Source organism: Parambassis ranga, unplaced genomic scaffold (assembly GCF_900634625.1).
Source record: "Parambassis ranga unplaced genomic scaffold, fParRan2.1 scaffold_31_arrow_ctg1, whole genome shotgun sequence".
Classification (NCBI taxonomy): domain Eukaryota; kingdom Metazoa; phylum Chordata; class Actinopteri; family Ambassidae; genus Parambassis; species Parambassis ranga.
Genome location: NW_021144801.1, coordinates 1332574 through 1352091, shown reverse-complemented (window position 1 = coordinate 1352091; position 19518 = coordinate 1332574). Strand labels below are relative to the sequence as shown.

Below are 19518 nucleotides of genomic sequence, written 5' to 3'. Positions count from 1 at the left end.
ATAGTGTTAGACATTAACTTTCTCAGTGTTGAATCTAATTTACACTGTATGTTGTAAATATACTTTTCTTTAATCTGATACATGTCATTGTGACACTCACACGTTCTGACATTTCAACACCAACTATCAGTGCTCAGAGAGTAAAACATACAATATTTGACTCTGTTAAGAGTTAAATTAACTCCTAACTCCTAAATTTGACACCAGAAATGTAACTCTTCTGAATTTGCTGTGTACAGACAAAAAAAGCCTAGTTCAATTTTGCTTGCCCCTTTGCTTATTCTTGGGGACAACAGTGGTGCAGTGGTAAAGCAGGGTTGTCTAGTAACTGGAAGGTTGGTGGTTCGACCCCAACTCCTCCCTAGTCACCCCCCTCCCTAGAGGAGCAGTGAAATAAATGCTGACCAAAAAAAAGAACATAAAAGTATGTGAGTATTTTTAGTATAATATAGTATATAGTATGTTTTTATTATATTTCCTAGTGTTTTACCCTTAACACCACCCATGCATGAAACTTGACACCCACATGCATGTCAGCCATTCTGGGGCGGAGGCAGAGGCGGGGCTTAATTGCACCTCGGCAGTGATTTTCATCAACTCTGTCAAACAACTCCACAACTGGACACAATTTAACTCTGAAAGTGTTGAAATTGATTAAATGAACTCTGAAATTTGAACTCTCCAACTGTTGCTGTAGGGGGTCCCGTTCTGTTGACCATAAACCTGAGCTTGACTTTGTGCAGAGCTCTGATTGGTCCTCCCACAGCGTGACACATCTGTGGAATGAAGTCCAGCCTGCCAGATCACTTCTGAGGAAAGGAGAGGCGTTCAGTTTCCTCATAGTTTCACTCCTGTTAGTGCAGAGGTGGGCGGAAGGATCAAGTCAGGACCTGCTGCTGATGTCCCGGACTGAAGCAGATCAACACATAAAGATGTTTATGGTGTTTCTGATCCTTGTACGAGGTAAGCCATCTCCTACCTGCTCTGATTATCATGTTAGTCTGACATTTCTTTTGTTTGTATCCATTTAAACTGATGACTGCATCTCCTGGGCTTTAATAACCCCTAGCACTCCGTCTATTATGATGTAAACAGGTTGTTCCAGGTGAGAATATTGTTTTTTTAGCTGCTCATTGTACCTGGACTCCTTCATTCATGAAAACAAGAGGAACTAGAAAAGCATTTCCTGAAGAAAAAGTTTGATTCCTGCAGCTGAAGCTTTGCTCTGAATTGCTGGAGAATCTGCAATCTGAATTTAATTCACTGAAACACGGTTAAGAATTCAAAAGATGAAGGTGCTATTTAAAAGAAAAGAGGGGGAAGAACAAGAGTTTGATTGCCTCACAGTAATAAAACTAAAAATATTTGAATATTAGAAAGATATGAGAGACAAACTGCTGAAGACAAGAACAGAGTGAAGTCACTGAGCTTAAAGAACAGCCTGTGAATAAACCATATGAATAAAACCATAAGACTATAAGAAGCTCAGGCTGTGATTTGAATGTGGAAAAGTAGTATCCAGCTGAAGGATGATCAATATGACAGATACAATGCTTAAAGTCTGACAAAGACTACAAACATGGCTGCTTTGTATGCCTCTGTGTGTCAGCCTGTCACCATGGTAACAGCCCTGGCTGTCCACCTGCCTGTCTGTCTGATGACACTGGAGACACAGGTGTGTGTCACACTCCTGTTGCTCCTCTCAGGGCAGATCCCATGTGTTCATAAACCTGGGTTCACCACACTTCCCCTGTGAGAGTGATTACTTTCCCATAAGAGTGATGTTATGATGCACCTTAAAAGCTTACTCTGACTATTTGACCCATTGGTGACTTACTTACATTTCTTATAATGCTCCTAAAACATAAACATGTAATTCTGTAAACACATGCTACATGATAAGCTGCCTGTTAAAACTTCATTAACCCTTCAATGATGAATTTTTATTATGATTTTAAAAACCAAACATATTTGAACAAATCCCAATACAGTTTCTGTAGCTGAAAGCATGTGGAACTAGTTACCACATTAGATTAGATTAGATTAGATTAGATTAGATTAGATTAGATTAGATTAGATTAGATTTACTTTATTAATCCCTTGAGTGACTTAAGTAACTATAGGTCACACCATCCAAAAAATGTGTAATGAAGAAGAAAAGAACATATATAAGTCGCACCGGACTATTAGTCACACCAGCGGGCCAGCCTAAATCACTAGGTTTGTAGGGTAACTTGCCTCTTGAATTCCTCTTAACTTAAATGGTACGGCTGCAGGGCATTGAGAGTGAGACACATGCATTTCAACAAGTTCTACTGTGCGCTCATATAGCTGCTGGAATTAGCGACCTAACGACCAATCAGAAAATAGAATTCCTTGTTGCCAGGTGAGGTCTGAGGCTCAGCTGCAAGCACACGTTCCATGAACGTGCGCGTCACCTATGCTCGGAATGCAAAGTGTGCTGGAGGTAGAAGAGAACCGTCAGGAGAGGGACAGAACAGCTGCCATTACATCTGTGATGAGACGTCAGGACACAGGCTAACTAATTCTATATTTTAATATATAAGTCGCACCTGAGTATAAGTGGCACACCCAGCCAAAGGATGAAAACAAGTGGGACTTACAGTCCTCTCCCATAGACTCCCGTGTTAGAAATGATGCATAATTTACTTAATATTTGAAAAAACAAACTGAAGTTGACCCAGAATGTCCTCTGTGAGAGGAAGATTTGGATAGTCGAATGGCTGAAATCAGGCAATGCATGCTGAAGATATGCTGCACCAAAAAACGTACGGAAGAATGAAAAGAAAGAAGAAAATACAGAGTGAAGAACAAGAGTTTGGTTGCCGTGCAGCACTCAAACTAATTAAGACATGGCAGTGTTCTGTCACACTCAGTTTTCAGTTCAAGCTGTTGCTGTGTGTGGACAAGTCCCCAATGTGCCAACATGAAGAAGAATGATAGAACTGTCTGTAATGATCTGTGGCCATCAGAATAGAAAACAGTCCTATTCCTCTGTAATAAAACAGATATTTTAAGGTGATTTATTGTTTCTTTAAATGTGTTGTTTGGGCTGACTGTCAGTAAACTTATCTCTGTGATCCCTGCAGGTAATGTGTAGTCACCTACAGTATGTGACTCCTGGGCCAAAACCACATCAGGCATCTGATTTGTGTTTGTTTGTCTGTCCTCACAGTTTCCCAGCATGCCCTGGCTGCTGTGGTGGAGGAGTATGAGGGGGCAGAGTCTGTTCTGCTGCCCTGCCAAGAAGTTGCCCCTGATTTCAACCCAATGGTGATGTGGACTCGGAATGATCTTGATCCCAAATTTGTGCACAGGCGAGATGAAAATGGTGATATAACAGGACAAAACCCCCGTTACCATGGACGCACATCCATGAAGCCGGACGCTTTAGACTCTGAAAACCTAAGTCTCACTTTGAAAGAACCCCAACAATCAGACAGTGGTGTCTACACCTGCAGCATCAGCAATGGAAGAGATGAACTGAAAGTGACAGATGTATACCTGCAGGTCAAAGGTCAGCAGCACACCTTGCACTAGATACAGGTCAGAGGTCAGCTAGCACTGGTGTCATGTCAGGTCAAATGTAAAGGTTGGAAATTTGTTTTGACTCTGAGGACACTCTAGATCAGAGGTCAGCACACACACCAAAATAGAAATGATTGATTTCACATCGTTTGCAATCTTCTGCAGTCACATCTTTTCTATGTGCACACATGCACCAATAATCCATTTCTTGTGGTACATTTTGAAACTAAGAACCTAAAAATCTCACAGCGCTTGATGGCTGACATGGCCTGCAGCTCCAAGTGATGGAGAAGAAATGAATAATTTGAAGGTCGTAAGTTAAGCCGGACAGGTAATGCTGCTACTCCTGGTTGATATCATGTTCATTGTCCTTTCAGTCCACCAGGTTCAGGTGAAGTCGATGGAGGGGGTGGAATCTGTTGTCCTGCCCTACAAAACAAAAGCTGGTCTGCCTGAAGACACCACAGTTGAGTGGACTCGCTCTGATCTGAACTTCATGACAGTGCTTTTTTTTACAAACAATAGTGAGCACACTAAAAAACCGGATGGTCTTTACCGTGGACGCACAACCATGAACAAAGACCTGCTGAAGACCGGAGACCTCAGTCTGACCCTGAAATACCCCACAAACAGAGACAGTGGAACCTACACCTGCGTTGTCCACATGGCCGGAGACATCCTGAGAGAGAAAATACAGCTGACTCACGTCAGAGGTAAGAGGTTGGTCTGAAGTCAGTGGTCAGTGATGTAGATACAAATCACATCGTCTGTTTTCTCTTTCAATCAATTTAAGGAGTTAAAAGGTAGGGTAGGAGATTTTGAAAGCTCAGTGAGTCAGCCAGATTTTGAAAGTAAACACATGCCCCTTTCTCTCAAGTTCACCCCAAAGCCACGCCTCCAAACGAGTCTGTGCCTTCGGCCATCATGCACGTACCTCTCTGGTGCACGCAGAGCAGGAAGAGAGTGACAACCAGCCAATACTCTGTGCAGGGTCCACCCGGAGGATTGGCTGATGTTTTTAGTGTTTTATAGCTTCAGAGGATTCATATTCTTCGTTTTAAAGCGAAACTGCCGAACTAATCGGTTGCTATCGGGTTAGGGTTAGGGTTTGTGTTTTAAGTGTTGTGTTTTAAGCATATGAACATTTGACGTATTTCAATGCCTTAGTCTCATAAATTGTTTTATAACTTTAGGCGTACCCGCTCGCAACAGCGGCAGCATGCTTTAGATATACCCAGACCAGGCTGCATGTTAAGTCTCCCCATCATCCAAACGTCAAGCTGTGCTCCTGTGTTCAGCGTCACTAAAGCAGCCGTAAAGAATTTCCCTCTGGGATTAATAAAGTATCTAAAAAAAAAGACTTTCTTTGGTTGATTACAGCCCTAGATAATGTTTGATCAGCAGGTCCTTCAGGTGACATCCCCTAAATATCATGTCAATTGGGCCAAATCCCTAGGAGGAGTTCGTCCGCATACCAATGGTGTAAATTGTCAAAGTCATGGTGGCCATCCAACCTGTTGAGTTTGCTTTGGTCTTTCTCCTACTTGTTACACATGTACAGACCTGTTCTTCATGTTCCTCCACAGAAAGTTTGCCAACCTGGGCCAAAGTCCTCATCATTCTCCTGGTCGTGGTTCTTGGTGTTTCTGGTGGCCTCTTGTTTTATTTTCGACATTATTTCAAGTCAGGTGAGTCTCTTTAACACTATAGCTGGTTAACATGTGGTGGCTCCTGGAATGTGGAATGTCAGATTGAGGATTTCTTTAAGTTGAGGGAGACCCCGTTTCCAGAATCAGAATTAGAATGGTGTTTTATTGGCATGTAAGTGAAGAGGATTCACATTACTAGGAATTTGCCTTAGTGATTGGTGCATACATAAAACGTATAATAATTAACATGAAATAAGATAAAAAATAAGGTAAATAAGATAAGATAAGGTCAAGTAAATGGGTAAACAATGTAAACTAAAAGTAAGGCTATAAATTGACATGACATAACAGACATACTATGAACAGAACAGAACATGAGTGGTGGTTGTACTGGCAAACATAGACCCTTATATGAACAAGTGGAACAGTGTAATTATTTACAGTTGAACAGTCCAACAGCAGAGGGGAAGAAGCTGTTCTTGTGGCGTGAGGTTCTGGTCCGAATGGACCGTAACCTCCTGCCTGAAGGGAGTGGCTCAAAGAGTCCGTGTCCAGGGTGAGAAGGGTCAGCTGTGATCCGACCTGCACGCCTCAGAGTCCTGGAGACGTACAGGTCTTGGATAGATGGCAGGCTGCAGCCGATCACCTTCTCAGCAGAGTGCACAACACGCTGCAGTCTGTGCTTGTCCCTGGCAGTGGCCCCAGTGTACCACACTGTGATGGAGGAGGTGAGGATGGACTCAATGATGGCCGTGTAGAACTGAACCATCATCCTGGCTGGCACCTTGAGTTTCCTCAGCTGCCGCAGGAAGTACATCCTCTGCTGGGCCTTTTTGATGAGGGAGCTGATGGTGAGCTCCCACTTGAGGTCCTGGGTGATGGTGGTACCCAGGAAGTGGAAGGAGTCCACTGTGGAGATGGGGGTGTCTGTCAGGGTGAGGGGGGGTGATGGAGCTGGTACTTTCTGAAAGTCTCCACTGTCTTCTGGGCATTCAGCTCCAGGTTGTTGTCATACACGGGTAGCTGTAAAAACAGACTTTTCCCTTCATTTGTGCCTTTCATTTACACATAACCAGAGTTTTTCGCCTCTGAAAACGAATCTTTTTGAAAACTCAGGCAAAAATGGAGATTTAGGAAAAACGGAGACAAAAACAGAGAAAAAGTGAGTTTGCAGCAGACCTTTTTTGTAGTCTAGTAATGGAAGCATGGTAGCGTTTGCATTTCTGTTGGTGTAAGCACATTTATGTTTGCATTTACAAATACAGCTCCTCTTACTGTGTAGAGGAGCAGAGACATGTTAGGTCTCCAGGTTCAGCAACTTTAGAACAACTTCTGACACAAAGAGCCAGACTGCCACCCACAGGCTTGGCATAGTTATGATGGCTCTTGGGAGCGTATTTATGCAGGTTAATGTAAGCGGAACGTTTTTTGAAAACGATGATATGTGCACCATGTGAAAACTGCACTCAGTGAGTTGTTGGATCAAATAAATGTTATTTTGTGCACTTTAATTAGGATTTTGTGTTTGGTTTTAAAACCTAAACCAATTTAATAAGTGTAACTTAAAATGTATACTTGTTAAAGCAACACAAACCAACTAAGTAAATTCCAAATAAATGTCCATCCATCCATCCATCCACAAACGTTTAGTTCAATATCGTCACTAATCTTTTACATGACTCTGGAGCAGCGAGTCATATCAGTGAGTGATTCACAGATTTGTTCCTCGTTCTTTGGTCTCGTTCATCGTTCATTTGTCATGTGACAGGCTGCACAGATTTGTCATCATTCTTGTTCACAGCTCAGGCTGTGTGGGGAGCAGTACAGTCTCTCGTTCATTTGTCATGTGACAGCTACCTGTCACTGTTGCACTGTTAAAAATAACAATGGCAGAGAGGATGCAGGACAGAAGTCACTTTATTGTGGTGTGTATTTTCACATGCTTTGAATTGCTGGTGGTAGTTGTGCATTATACTTTTGTCAGCTGAAACAAACCATGTTGTCTTCAGTATTTAGTGTCTGAGAACCGCTGCATTTTTCTACAATGCCAACAAGAAGGAAACAGCACCACCTGCTGTAAAAAGGAACGAAATGACTCACAAAGAGATTCATTCAATTTAGTGTTCGAGAGTAAAAAGAGTTACCAACTTACCAACACTAATAGTTATGAGATTTATTGATTTGCACCATCAGTGAGGAGGGCTGTTAGAGTGTGTATATATGTGTATGAGCAGTGTCCACAGATAGCTGAGTCAGCACTGAAAAAACTTGATGTCGTCCAGGCAAAAGCCCTCAGAGTGTGCTGTGGGGCCCTCCGTGCTACTCCAATCCCAGCCTTACTTGTTGAGATGGCTGAAACACCTTTATTCTTGAGAAGGGACAGACTTGCAATGCAATATATAGTTAAACTGAAAGGTTATGAAGGAAAACATCCAACAAATCAGAGATGCATGATACCTGGGAGTGGGGAGTGGGACGAATAAAAAGGTCAAGAAATGGAGAGGGGGTGGCTCCTCGGATCCTCTGGCCAGTTTTACCAGCATGGCTTCTGCCCGCTCCAGAAGTTGATTTTAACATTAAAACTGATCAAAACTCTGGTTATAATAGCATGGTGAGACACAGACTTGAAACTGGTTGGAATGGGTTCCTTCAGATTTACACTGATGGAGCTAAGGCCCCAAAGAGTGGTGCAGCTGGCTTTGCTTTTTACATACCACAGTATGATATTTTAAAGCTCATCCGAATGTCTGAGGGGGTTTCAGTCTATACAACAGAGCTGACTGCTGCTGGGCTTTAAAATGGGTGGAGGAGGTTATATGTTCTGATTGTGCTAGAAGTGTTGGAGAAGGGTAGTCTGGGAGCCCGGCCAGATCTTATTATTGAATTACTAATAATGCTGTATAGAACTGAGAAGGCTGAGTGTCAGTGGGGTTTCTCTGGGCGCCAAAATGGCCTTAAGAATGAAGCCTAATTTATCAGTGTGTATGGGTGTGAGTGAGTGGGGGTCTGTCATAAAAGAATATTCCACATTCCACATTTCTATTCAAAACAAAGTAAATACAAAACCATGTTATCTTGGTCAAGGAAGAAGACAGGCTGTAATTATGACCAGACTCAGATTAGGTCATTGTGGTTTGGCATGGGATCTTCAAAAGTTTGGGAAGCATGAAGACGGTCTTTGCAGAGTCTGCAATACATTCCAAACAGTTGAGCATGTGTTGATGGACTGTTGGTTATATAAAGATCAGAGAGAGCAATTATTTCTGCTCTACTGGACACTGGAATTATCAGATCATCACTGCGAGGCATCTGAAAATTGTGAAAGCAGTTTTGAATTTTATCACAGCAACAGGAGTTCTCTCCCTCTTAAATGAACGTACGTACATCGAGCCATTACCAAACCTGACCTGTGGGAGGCAGCAACATGCCATATGGCATCTAGTCTGCCGGAAATAAAGAAGAAGAAATGTCTACAGAAAAACTTTGAGCCCAGTTGCATTAAATCAATCTCATGACTATAAAAACACCCTGATAAATAAGACTTGAAGACCATGACTTTACAGTATTTCAGAATGTGCATCATATGTCTTAATGAAATTTACCAACATCTGTTTGTTAATACCTGTCAGACTGCAAGACTTAGAGGTTCAGCATGAGCATAGTCATAGAGGGAACTAGGTGGCAGGAAAGACCTACCCAGACACAAAACACAAAAATGAAATTGGACATAATTACATTTATTTAATCCAACAACCCACTGAGTTCACTTTTTGAGTGTACGTCATCAGGGGAACTGTGCATGTCACACAGCCAACAACTGGTATAGGTATCACATTGGTGATTGTGCGATTTACTCAACAGTGTTGTGTTGAATTTACTTAGTTGGTTTGTGTTGCATTAACAAGGAGCACACACATAATTAAATTGGACATTTGATCCAACAACTCACTGAGTTCACTTTTTTCAGTGTGTTGTTGTGGAAAACAGAGGGTGTCAGGGAGAGTTGTTGAACGAGGACTCAGGTGCAGGCAGGATTCAGCATGCCAGGTGAAGTTTTATTTCAAAAACAAAACACTACTCTAAATACTAAATCAAACTAAGAAAAACCCAAGTAAAGAATAATCCAAAACATACAAGAACACAGGAACACGGAAGGTGACTCAAAAAGAAGGCTTTTTAGTGCTAACAGTTTCCCTTAGTGTTGAAATTCTTCCCTTATAATTAAGACTAAATCCCAGTAAAGATAAAAGTTGTCTTAAGGTAAAAAACTGTCAATAGTGGAGAGGAGGACTTAATAGAGGGTTTAATCGTTCCTTGAACAGGGAGAACATGGCAGAGCGACAGAGAGGAGAAACGTTCTCCAAACTGTGAATGACGCTGAACTCATAAAAAGTTACAGATTAGAACTATAGCGGGAATCTGTGGTTGAATATGAAGACTACAAATCTTAGTAAGGACTGTTATCTTAAAGGTGATTTAAGGGGCATACGGCCACTGTCACTGTCCAATTAATGCTGCTTATATATTAGCAACATATTCTCATGTTTTTCTGTCAACCAATCACATCTGCTAAAACAACTGGGCCAACCACACCTCTTTAAAACCTTTAGTCTGCTCCTTCCTCAGAGTCGCTCTGGGAATGTTGAATCATTTTCAAGCTAGTCCTTACTCATTTTTTTAGGCTAAGATAAGGGAATTCTAAGAATCTTTGTGAATACGGCCCCTGGATATCCCTAAGGTCTTCCTTCTCCTGTTATTGTTTCTTCCTCACCTACTCTTTTGCTCCCTTCATTCTTTGTAAGCTGTCTTCCTGAGCCCTACCTTTGAAAACACCCACTACCCCACCTGTATAAAAGCTGTATCTTCACACCGCTCTGGGTCGGCTTATCATTTCAGACCCACACTCTGTTATTGTAAACTTGGAATACAATGTTGAGTGAAATCCTTCAACAATAGATGGGGGGAATTCTGCATGTGAAAGGATGAATGCAAAGAAAAGTGCATTAGGTACATAGGAAGCACTACAGAGCAGTTACTATGTCTTTACTGCCCATGTTGCTATTTGTTGTCCCTCAGATTACTACATGGAAGTGGATTCACATGTCGACTCTGTCCTGCTGCCCTGCAAAACCATAGTCTGCCTGCCTAAAAAAGGTAAAGTGGAGTGGATGGACAGTAAAAACCAGACGGTTCACGTGCATGAGAACGGCTCTGATCGACCTGAACAACAGGATGCATTGTACACACAAAGAGCAAAGATGAATAAAGACCCAATGAAACCTGGAGACTTCAGTCTGACCCTGAGACACCCCACAGATGAAGACAACAACATCTACACCTGCACCGCCTACAGCAGTGGGGGACGCATCCTGATGAAGAAAAGAGTGACGCTTAATGTCAAAGGTCAGTGTTAACACTAACACAATGGAGCAAACAGATGAAAAGCATGGAGCTCTGCAGACCAACATCTAGCTCTGTCACACCCTTTATTTCCATGACTACAGAGCCAATGCTATGTTAGTGTTTAATACATTATGAGTGAAACATGTTATGTTGAATTTAAACACATCTGATGTAGGTATGGGGTCCTGTAGACTGGAAGGCCCCAGTTTTTGGTTTGTAATTAACTCTCTTTATTAAAATGCCCTCTAGAAATTTCCAGAGTTAGAGTTAAATGTTCTTGCCACCTGGTTCCTTCTGTGGCTAAGCCATGGAAGTGGACCTTTAAGTCTTGCAGTGTTGCAGGTACTAACACAGAGATGTTGGTAAGTTTAATTAAGACATGTGAAGCATGTTGAGCAGCAGCTGAGAACTGTCAATAAAGATGGTTCTCTGACACCCAGTGACGTTCAAAGCAGTTGAGTGCATACGAGTCATGTGATTGGTTCGGGTTGTGAATCACTTGGTGGGATCGAGTGTGTTCAGGGATAGGATGTAACATCGGCCAGGATCACTAGCTGAAGTTATTTACCAAGGGGTTCTTTCTATTGCACTTATTCGAACACAAAACCCTTTATGAAATCAGTATATTAACCCAAACCACCACCACACATAGTTACAATTCTGTACAACAATATATTGTCCATAAAAAAGTCCCACGCCGGTCAACCAAAACCATATAATCCACAAAAAGGGTAGCCAAAGAAAAAGAGCGCTCACTGATTCACTGGTATACCAGATAAAAATAATGTAAAACCAAAAAGGATCGATCTCACCGAAGCAACAGGACGCCTTAACCTGGATCCGAAACCAGGATTACCACGTAGCAGCCGAGGACGCTAACCACAGCGCCATCCCGTAGCATAGCTTCAGCATCCGTTCGCAGGGTCCAAGACAGTGTCCTCCACCTCTTATCTCCCTTGAACAGGTACGTTCCAGAGGGCCCCTTCACGGGTTGCCGCTCCTCCGTCAATCCGTGACTTCGTTTCACACACCACTCCGGACCCGTTTATTTTACCATTTTCATGAGTGATAAATAGTTGACACCCCCAGTGTCACAAACTGTTTGTCTACAACTGATGAACAGATTTCATGGAGACAGAAAATATTTATTTGACACATTTATTGTAGCGTTCACTTATTAATGACATTTATTGTTTGTTTAGGAACTCCTGCTGCAGAGTGTGGACGTAAACTCAAGTCTAACCTGAGGAAGAAGTTCCAGTGTGTGTTTGAGGGCATCGCTAAAGCAGGAGAGCCGACCCTTCTGAACCAGATCTACACAGAGCTCTACATCACAGAGGGGGGGACTGCAGAGGTCAATGAGGAACACGAGGTCAGACAGATTGAAGCAGCATCCAGGAAAGCACACAGACCAGAAACAAGCATCAGACCAGAAGGCATCTTTAAAGGCTCACCTGGAAGACAGGAACCAATCAGAACAGTGATGACAAAGGGAGTGGCTGGCATCGGGAAAACAGTCCTAACACAGAAGTTCACTCTGGACTGGGCTGAAGACAAAGCCAACCAGGACATCCAGTTCACATTTCCATTCACTTTCAGAGAGCTGAATGTGCTGAGAGAGAGAAAGTTCAGCTTGGTGGAACTTGTTCATCACTTCTTCACTGAAACCAAAGAAGCAGGAATCTGCAGCTTTCAGCGCCTCCAGGTGGTCTTCATCTTTGATGGTCTGGATGAGTGTCGACTTCCTCTGGACTTCCACAACAATGAGATCCTGACTGATGTCACAGAGTCCGCCTCAGTGGATGTGCTGCTGACAAACCTCATCAGGGGGAAGCTGCTTCCCTCTGCTCGCCTCTGGATAACCACACGACCTGCAGCAGCCAATCAGATCCCTCCTGACTGTGTGGACGTGGTGACAGAGGTCAGAGGGTTCACTGACCCACAGAAGGAGGAGTACTTCAGGAAGAGGTTCAGAGAGGAGGAGCAGGCCAGCAGGATCATCTCCCACATCAAGACATCACGAAGCCTCCACATCATGTGCCACATCCCAGTCTTCTGCTGGACCACTGCTACAGTTCTGGAGGACATGTTGGAAACCAGAGAGGGAGCGGAGCTGCCCAAGACCCTGACTGAGATGTACATCCACTTCCTGGTGTTTCAGACCAAAGTGAAGATGATCAAGTATGATGGAGGAGCTGAAACAGTTCCACAGTGGAGTCCAGAGAGCAGGAAGATGATCAAGTATGATGGAGGAGCTGAAACAGATCCACAGTGGAACAAAACCAACAGGAAGATGATCAAGTCTCTCGGAAAACTGGCTTTTGATCAGCTGCAGAAAAGAAACCTGATCTTCTATGAGTCAGACCTGACAGAGTGTGGCATCAATATCAGAGCAGCCTCAGTGTACTCAGGAGTGTTCACACAGATCTTTAAAGAGGAGAGAGGCCTGTACCAGGACAGGGTGTTCTGCTTCATCCATCTGAGTGTTCAGGAGTTTCTGGCTGCTCTTCATGTCCATCTGACCTTCAGCAGCTCTGCTGTCAACCTGCTGGAACAACAACAAACAACATCTCTGTGGTTTAAGGTCTTTAGAAACAAACCTGAACTAAAACACCTCCACCAGAGTGCTGTGGACAAGTCCTTACAGAGTCCAAATGGACACCTGGACTTGTTCCTCCGCTTCCTCCTGGGTCTTTCACAGGAGACCAATCAGACTCTTCTACGGGGCCTGCTGACACAGACAGGAAGTAGCTCACAGACCAATCAGGAAACAGTCCAGTACATCAAGGAGAAGATCAGTGAGAATGTGTCTGCAGAGAGAAGCATCAATCTGTTCCACTGTCTGAATGAACTGAATGATCGTTCTCTAGTGGAGGAGATCCAACGGGCCCTGAGATCAGGACGTCTCTCCACAGATAAACTGTCTCCTGCTCAGTGGTCAGCTCTGGTCTTCATCTTACTGTCATCAGAAGAAGATCTGGAGGTGTTTGACCTGAAGAAATACTCTGCTTCAGAGGAGGCTCTTCTGAGGCTGCTGCCAGTGGTCAAAGCCTCCAACAAAGTTCTGTAGGTGGATTTATGAACCATTTCAAACATGGCTGATTTTTATATGAACAATAAAACATTGACTTTGTGTTCATTCTTTTTTTTCTCAGACTGAGCAGCTGTAACCTCTCAGAGAGAAGCTGTGAAGCTCTGTCCTCAGTCCTCAGCTCCCAGTCCTCTAGTCTGAGAGAGCTGGATCTGGATAATAACGACCTGCAGGATTCAGGAGTGAAGCAGCTGTCTCACGGATTAGGGGGTCCAGATTGTAGATTGAAGACTCTCAGGTCAGGATCCAGCTTGTTGATCATCAGTTAAATTCTGCTTCATGTTCATGTTGAAGATCTGTTGGATTTTCATGTTTTGTACCTCCAGTCTGTCGGGTTGTCTGATCACACAGGAGGGCTGTGCTTCTCTGGCCTCGGCTCTGACCTCCAACCCCTCCTATCTGAGAGAGCTGGACCTGAGCTACAATCATCCAGGAGACTCAGGAGTGAAGCTGCTGTCTGCTTTACTCAACAGTCCAGATTGTAGTCTGAAGACTCTCAGGTACACAGAGACCACAGAGCATGAGTCCTCCTCAGTCTGTCAGTTTAGCTCATATATCCACAGCTGTTGATGGATGGACTGAAACTGCAGAGAAGAAATAATCACTGATCCCTGATGTTCATCTTCCTCCATCATTAAGTGTCCATCATGTTAACTTCACTTTTCTTTATACACGTTCTTCATGTCAAAATACAAACAGACTGATTTTCAGTCACACTTAGTGCAGATCAAATACAAAATGATGCCCTACTTATTAATGTCCTCAGCTGTAAGAACCACTGAATTATTTCCACAAACAAATGTTCCTGAAACAATCCATATGTGAAGCTTCAGAGGAGACAACAACACAATGGTAGAAGGAGGAGTTCCTTCAGTCAGAGACAGAGAGCAGGGAGACACTACAATATTATCACTGTAAAAACTACACACAGACATGAGTGAATGTATTTATTTGAAGTGTGTCAGAAACTCTTCCATCCATGACACATGTGAACCAGGCTTGTGTTTGCATATAGAGTGAAAGGAACAAACAGTCAGAGACAGTGTGGCTTGTTTGCTGCTTTGGATAAATGCACAATGCTGAGATCAAACCTACACTGTTGCTGCATGAAGAGGATTTTACAGTAAAGCACTGACAGAGAGCAATATTTCACAGAATGGAGGACATGAATAAACACAGAGCAGATCAGGAGAGACTCTTCTGGAGTCGACACAGATGAGTGTAAATGGCCTTGCCAGAAGTTGCTCTGGCTATCCAAACAGCTAAACATGGATCCAGAAACTCCACAGACTCCGGGGGACGTTCAATGTTGTTTACTGAATCAAATTTTGTGAAACTGTAACAATACAGAAAAATACATATCAACACATGCACCAATAATAACTGCACACTACAGGTAGCTTATTAGCACATGTAAACAAGAAAATATGCCAGTTACCTTAGCGATTAGCATCGCTATTAGCATCGCGATTAGCATCGCGATTAGCATAAAGTCTGACACATATTTATAATACCAGGCGTGCTATCAACATCAGCGTGTATTATATCTGACTATTCTCTCAGCGTAGTACTTACAGACAATGCTTGTTACGAACCACATGGAGAAACCTTAGAAATGGAGCATACACGGTGAGTGAGACAGCGAGACCATCTCAGTGACTTCCTGTCTGAGTTCTTCTTCTACGTCTCAAAAAGAACGAACATAAAACAACCAGTAGATGGCGCATTTTACTAAATTATAAGCATAACATTGTCCACAGCGAACATAACACTCCCCGCTTGGGATTACAATCATCCCACATTTTAAATAATCAATAACAACTACTTTACCCAGAGGATAACAGTAAAACCACTTCAGTGACAGGGCGACAGAAAGTCCTTTTGATACCAGCATGAGAAGACGTCACTTCAACTTTCCTGACTAATCCATCTTGGCTTGGAAAAGTCTTTGTGATAATAGACATAGGCCACTCGTTTCTTGGTACCCGAGAGTCCTTGAGCAAAACGACATCTCCTTCTTTGAGATTTGGTTTCCTATCCTGCCATTTGTGGCGCAGCTGAAGTGTGTGGAGGTATTCCCGTCTCCATTTGGACCAGAAGGTGTCAGCAAGATTTTGTACTCTTTTCCACTGTTCTTTCAGAAGCAATCCTTGATCAACACCGACAGGGAGTGGTGATACTGATCCTGTTTTCATTGTGAGCAACATCGAAGGTGTGAGGATGAGAGGTGACTCTGAGTCGGTTGACACAGGGATGAGAGGACGGGCATTCATAATTGCAGACACCTCCGCCATAAATGTCGACAGCAGTTCATGCGTTAACTGAACTTTTTTGCAGTCCTGGAGCATGGAATCAAGGATGCGTCTGGCAATTCCGATCATTCGCTCCCAGGCGCCGCCCATATGTGAGGCATGAGGCGGATTGAAGACCCAAGAGCAATTTTGCTTGTTCAGGTAGCTTTCAACGTCCTGCCTGTTGAAGTCTGTTTTATTCATTTTCAGTTCTCGAGAAGCACCAATAAAATTTGTTCCGCAATCTGATCTTATTTGTTTCACAGGACCTCTGACTGCAAAAAGGCGCCTTAGAGCATTAATAAAGCTGTCAGTGCTCATTGTTTCGATTAACTCTATATGGACTGCCCTTGTTGACAAACATGAGAACATCACTGCCCATCTTTTAGAGTTAGCTTGGCCTCCCCTCGTACGGCGCATTGTCACTTCCCACGGGCCAAACACATCTACGCCTACGTATGTGAAGGGGGGTGCTACTTGCATTCGATCAGGTGGTAGACTTCCCATTTGCTGACATTCTGTCTTTCCTCGTAATTTCTTGCAGATGACACACTTGTGAAGAACTGAGCTGATACTCTGCTTTGCTCCAACCAACCAAAATCCTGCTGCTCTAATTGCACCTTCTGTGAAATGTCTTCCCTGATGTTTCACAGCTTCGTGGTAGTGACGAATCAGGAGCGTAGCGAGGTGGTGTCGAGCAGGGATGACAAGAGGGTTGGTGGTGTCAATGCCTAACTCAGACTGCTTGATACGACCGCCGACTCTTAAGAGTCCATCATCATCAAGTATGGGATGCAACTTCCAGAGACTGCTTGAGAGGGGTATCTTAGTGTTTCCCTTTATGCATTTGAGTTCTTCTTTGTAGCACTGATTTTGAATGCTCTTTATGACACAGATCTTGGCTTTTATCAACTCCTCTTCTGTAGGTTGACAAAGGTGCCAGCCACGACAACTAGAAGCTTGATTGGAGTAGGCAAAAGAGCGGGCAACATGAATCAAACGAGCTATTGCTGCGATGAGAATGTTGTAGTTGGAGAATCTTTCAATAGCAGTTTGACTCACTGTGGGCTTTGTCACATGAGTGAGGTTTGTAATCACCAATGGACGTATTTCTGTATCAAGAGCAGGTTCAACAAGGTCAAATGTGTCTGGAGATGAAAACCGCACAGGAGAGTTAGCAAGAAAGGCTGGTCCTTCTAACCACGTCGTGCTGCTTAGCTGGGCTGCTGTAACTGATCGAGACCCATGATCCGCTGGGTTGAGTTCAGATGGAATGTATTTCCATTGTTGAGGATATGCTGACTGGAGGATGCGCTGAACCCTGTTATGCACAAACACATAAAACCTTCGGGACTGGTTGTGTATGTAGCCTAGTACAACTTTACTGTCTGTATAATACTCAATGTTGTCAAATGTAATGTCCATTTCTGCTACGATCAGTTCTGCGACTTCGACTGCAAGTACTGCGGCGCATAACTCTAGTCTTGGGATAGTCAGGCCTGTCTGAGGAGCTAACTTTGCTTTCCCGAACACAAACCCTACCTTTGATTCATCTGGGGTAGATATTTTTATGTAGGCAACAGCAGCGATAGCCTTTACTGAGGCATCAGCGAACACATGAAGTTCTTTTCTTTGAGCATTGGCCGTAGACAGAGTTGTATACGGGCGTGGTATTTTGAGATTTTGCAAATCTTGGAGCGACTCTTTCCATTTACTCCACTCTGTTTCCATACTGTCTGGAAGCGGTGCATCCCAGTCAGCTGTTGTGTTGTTAAGCTCCCTCAAAATGAATCTGCCTTGAACCGTAATAGGGGCGAGGAACCCAAGCGGGTCATAGAGGCTGTTAACCACAGAAAGGACACCTCTACGTGTGAAGGGTTTTTGATCCTCACTGACCTTGAATGTAAACAAGTCTGTTCCAATGTTCCATAACAGTCCTAGACTGCGTTGTACTGGTTGATCTTGTGCACACAAGTCTAAGTTCTCAGTGACTCTTGCTCGGTCTTCTGGGGGAAAGGCCTCTAAGACAGCAGGACGATTGGAGGTGACTTTGTGTAACCTGAGATTCGAAGATGCGAGAGCACATTGAGCTTGTTTGAGGATGTGAACTGCTGCTTCCTCTGTAGCAAATGACTTTAGAGCATCGTCAACATAGAACTCTCGTTCAATAAACCGCCGCACGTCACTCCCAAAGTGCATCTCTCCACTGGCTGCAGCTCTTTTCATGCCGTACATGGCAACAGAGGGTGAGGGACTGTTCCCAAAAATATGCACACACATACGATACTCCACAATCTCAGAGGACATGTTGTTATCTTTGTGCCATAAGAAGCGGAGAAAGTCTCTGTGACTTGTTTTGACAACAAAACAGTGGAACATGTGCTCGATATCTGCAGTTATTGCGACTTGCTCCATCCTGAACCTCATTAGGACACCTACCAAACTATTGTTGAGGTCGGGACCTGTAAGCAACACATCATTGAGTGAGATTCCCTCGTATGGTGCACTTGAGTCGAACACAACCCTGATTTTGTTGGGTTTCTTCGGATGATACACCCCGAACAGAGGTAAGTACCAGCATTCTTGATTCCGATCAAGAGGGTGAGCGACTTCTGCATGCCCTCTATTAAGCATGTTCTCCATAAACTCCAGAAAATGTGCCTTCATTTCAGGCCGTTTCTCTAGAGTGCGTCTGAGTGACATGAGGCGGTCATAAGCCAGTTGTCTATTGTTGGGTAGACGTTGCCGTGGTGACTTGAAAGGCAGAGGACCCACCCAGCTGTTGTCACTGTCCTGATAAAACTCAGAGTCCATTATTCGGAGAAACTGTGTGTCCTCAGCCGAAAGAGCAAGTTTGTGGTCATCCGCTGTGCGTGCAAAAATCTGCTGGCCAATGTCGTCTGTGTCATGTCCTGTCAACTGGATGCTTCTTGCAGGGTTGTAACAGTAATTAGGAGTCTTTGTGAACACCTCTTTAACCTTGATCTGGCTGTTGCATGGCTGAAAATGGCTTGTACGGCCATTCTCCAGGATAAATGTCTTGTAGGTGTTCACTTGTGGGGGTCTGTGTAATCCATCCAGACAGACATCACCTACTACCACCCATCCCAAATCGAGTCTCTGAGCAAACGGAGAGTTGCCGGGGCCGTTTACTTGTTCTCTAACTTTATGGACCCTCAGGACGTCTCTGCCGAGCAGAAGCAGTATATCAGCTGTGGAGTCAAGTGGTGGGATCATGTTAGCGATGCGTTGCAGATGGGTGTGATGACGGGCAGCTTCAGGGGTAGGGATTTCTGAGCGGTTATTGGGAATGTCGTTGCACTCGAGGAGTGTTGGTAGAGGAAGGCTTAGTTTTGTGTCTATCGACTCTACCATGAAACCACACGCTCTCCTTCCTGTTACTCCTGTGAGTCCAGAGCACGTCTTCAGCATGTAGGGGTGGCTTGCTCCCTGGATCTGGAAAAGGTCAAAGAACTGAGGACGAGCAAGTGAGCGGTTGCTCTGTTCATCCAAGATTGCGTACATCTTCCTGGTT

At 43.8% G+C, this 19518-nt stretch overlaps 1 protein-coding gene across 1 annotated transcript; it reads left to right on the top strand.

Moving 5' to 3' along the window:
• The first annotated feature begins 598 nt into the window (after window positions 1–598).
• LOC114430894 (uncharacterized) lies at window positions 599–16718 on the top strand. Its single transcript, XM_028398712.1, has 7 exons — window positions 599–963; window positions 3197–3538; window positions 3927–4262; window positions 5136–5237; window positions 10275–10601; window positions 11804–11855; window positions 16637–16718. The coding sequence occupies exons 1-7, from the start codon at window positions 900–902 to the stop codon at window positions 16716–16718; spliced, it is 1305 nt and encodes a 434-aa protein (XP_028254513.1). The 5' UTR covers window positions 599–899.
• Window positions 16719–19518: the final 2800 nt, after the last annotated feature.

Coding starts and splice junctions, on each gene's coding strand:
- LOC114430894 (XM_028398712.1), top strand. CDS start 900: ATGTCCCGGACTGAAGCAGATCAACACATAAAGATGTTTATGGTGTTT. Junction 4,263..5,135: donor ACAGCTGACTCACGTCAGAG/GTAAGAGGTTGG, acceptor GTTCCTCCACAG/AAAGTTTGCCAACCTGGGCC. Junction 10,602..11,803: donor AGTGACGCTTAATGTCAAAG/GTCAGTGTTAAC, acceptor TTGTTTGTTTAG/GAACTCCTGCTGCAGAGTGT.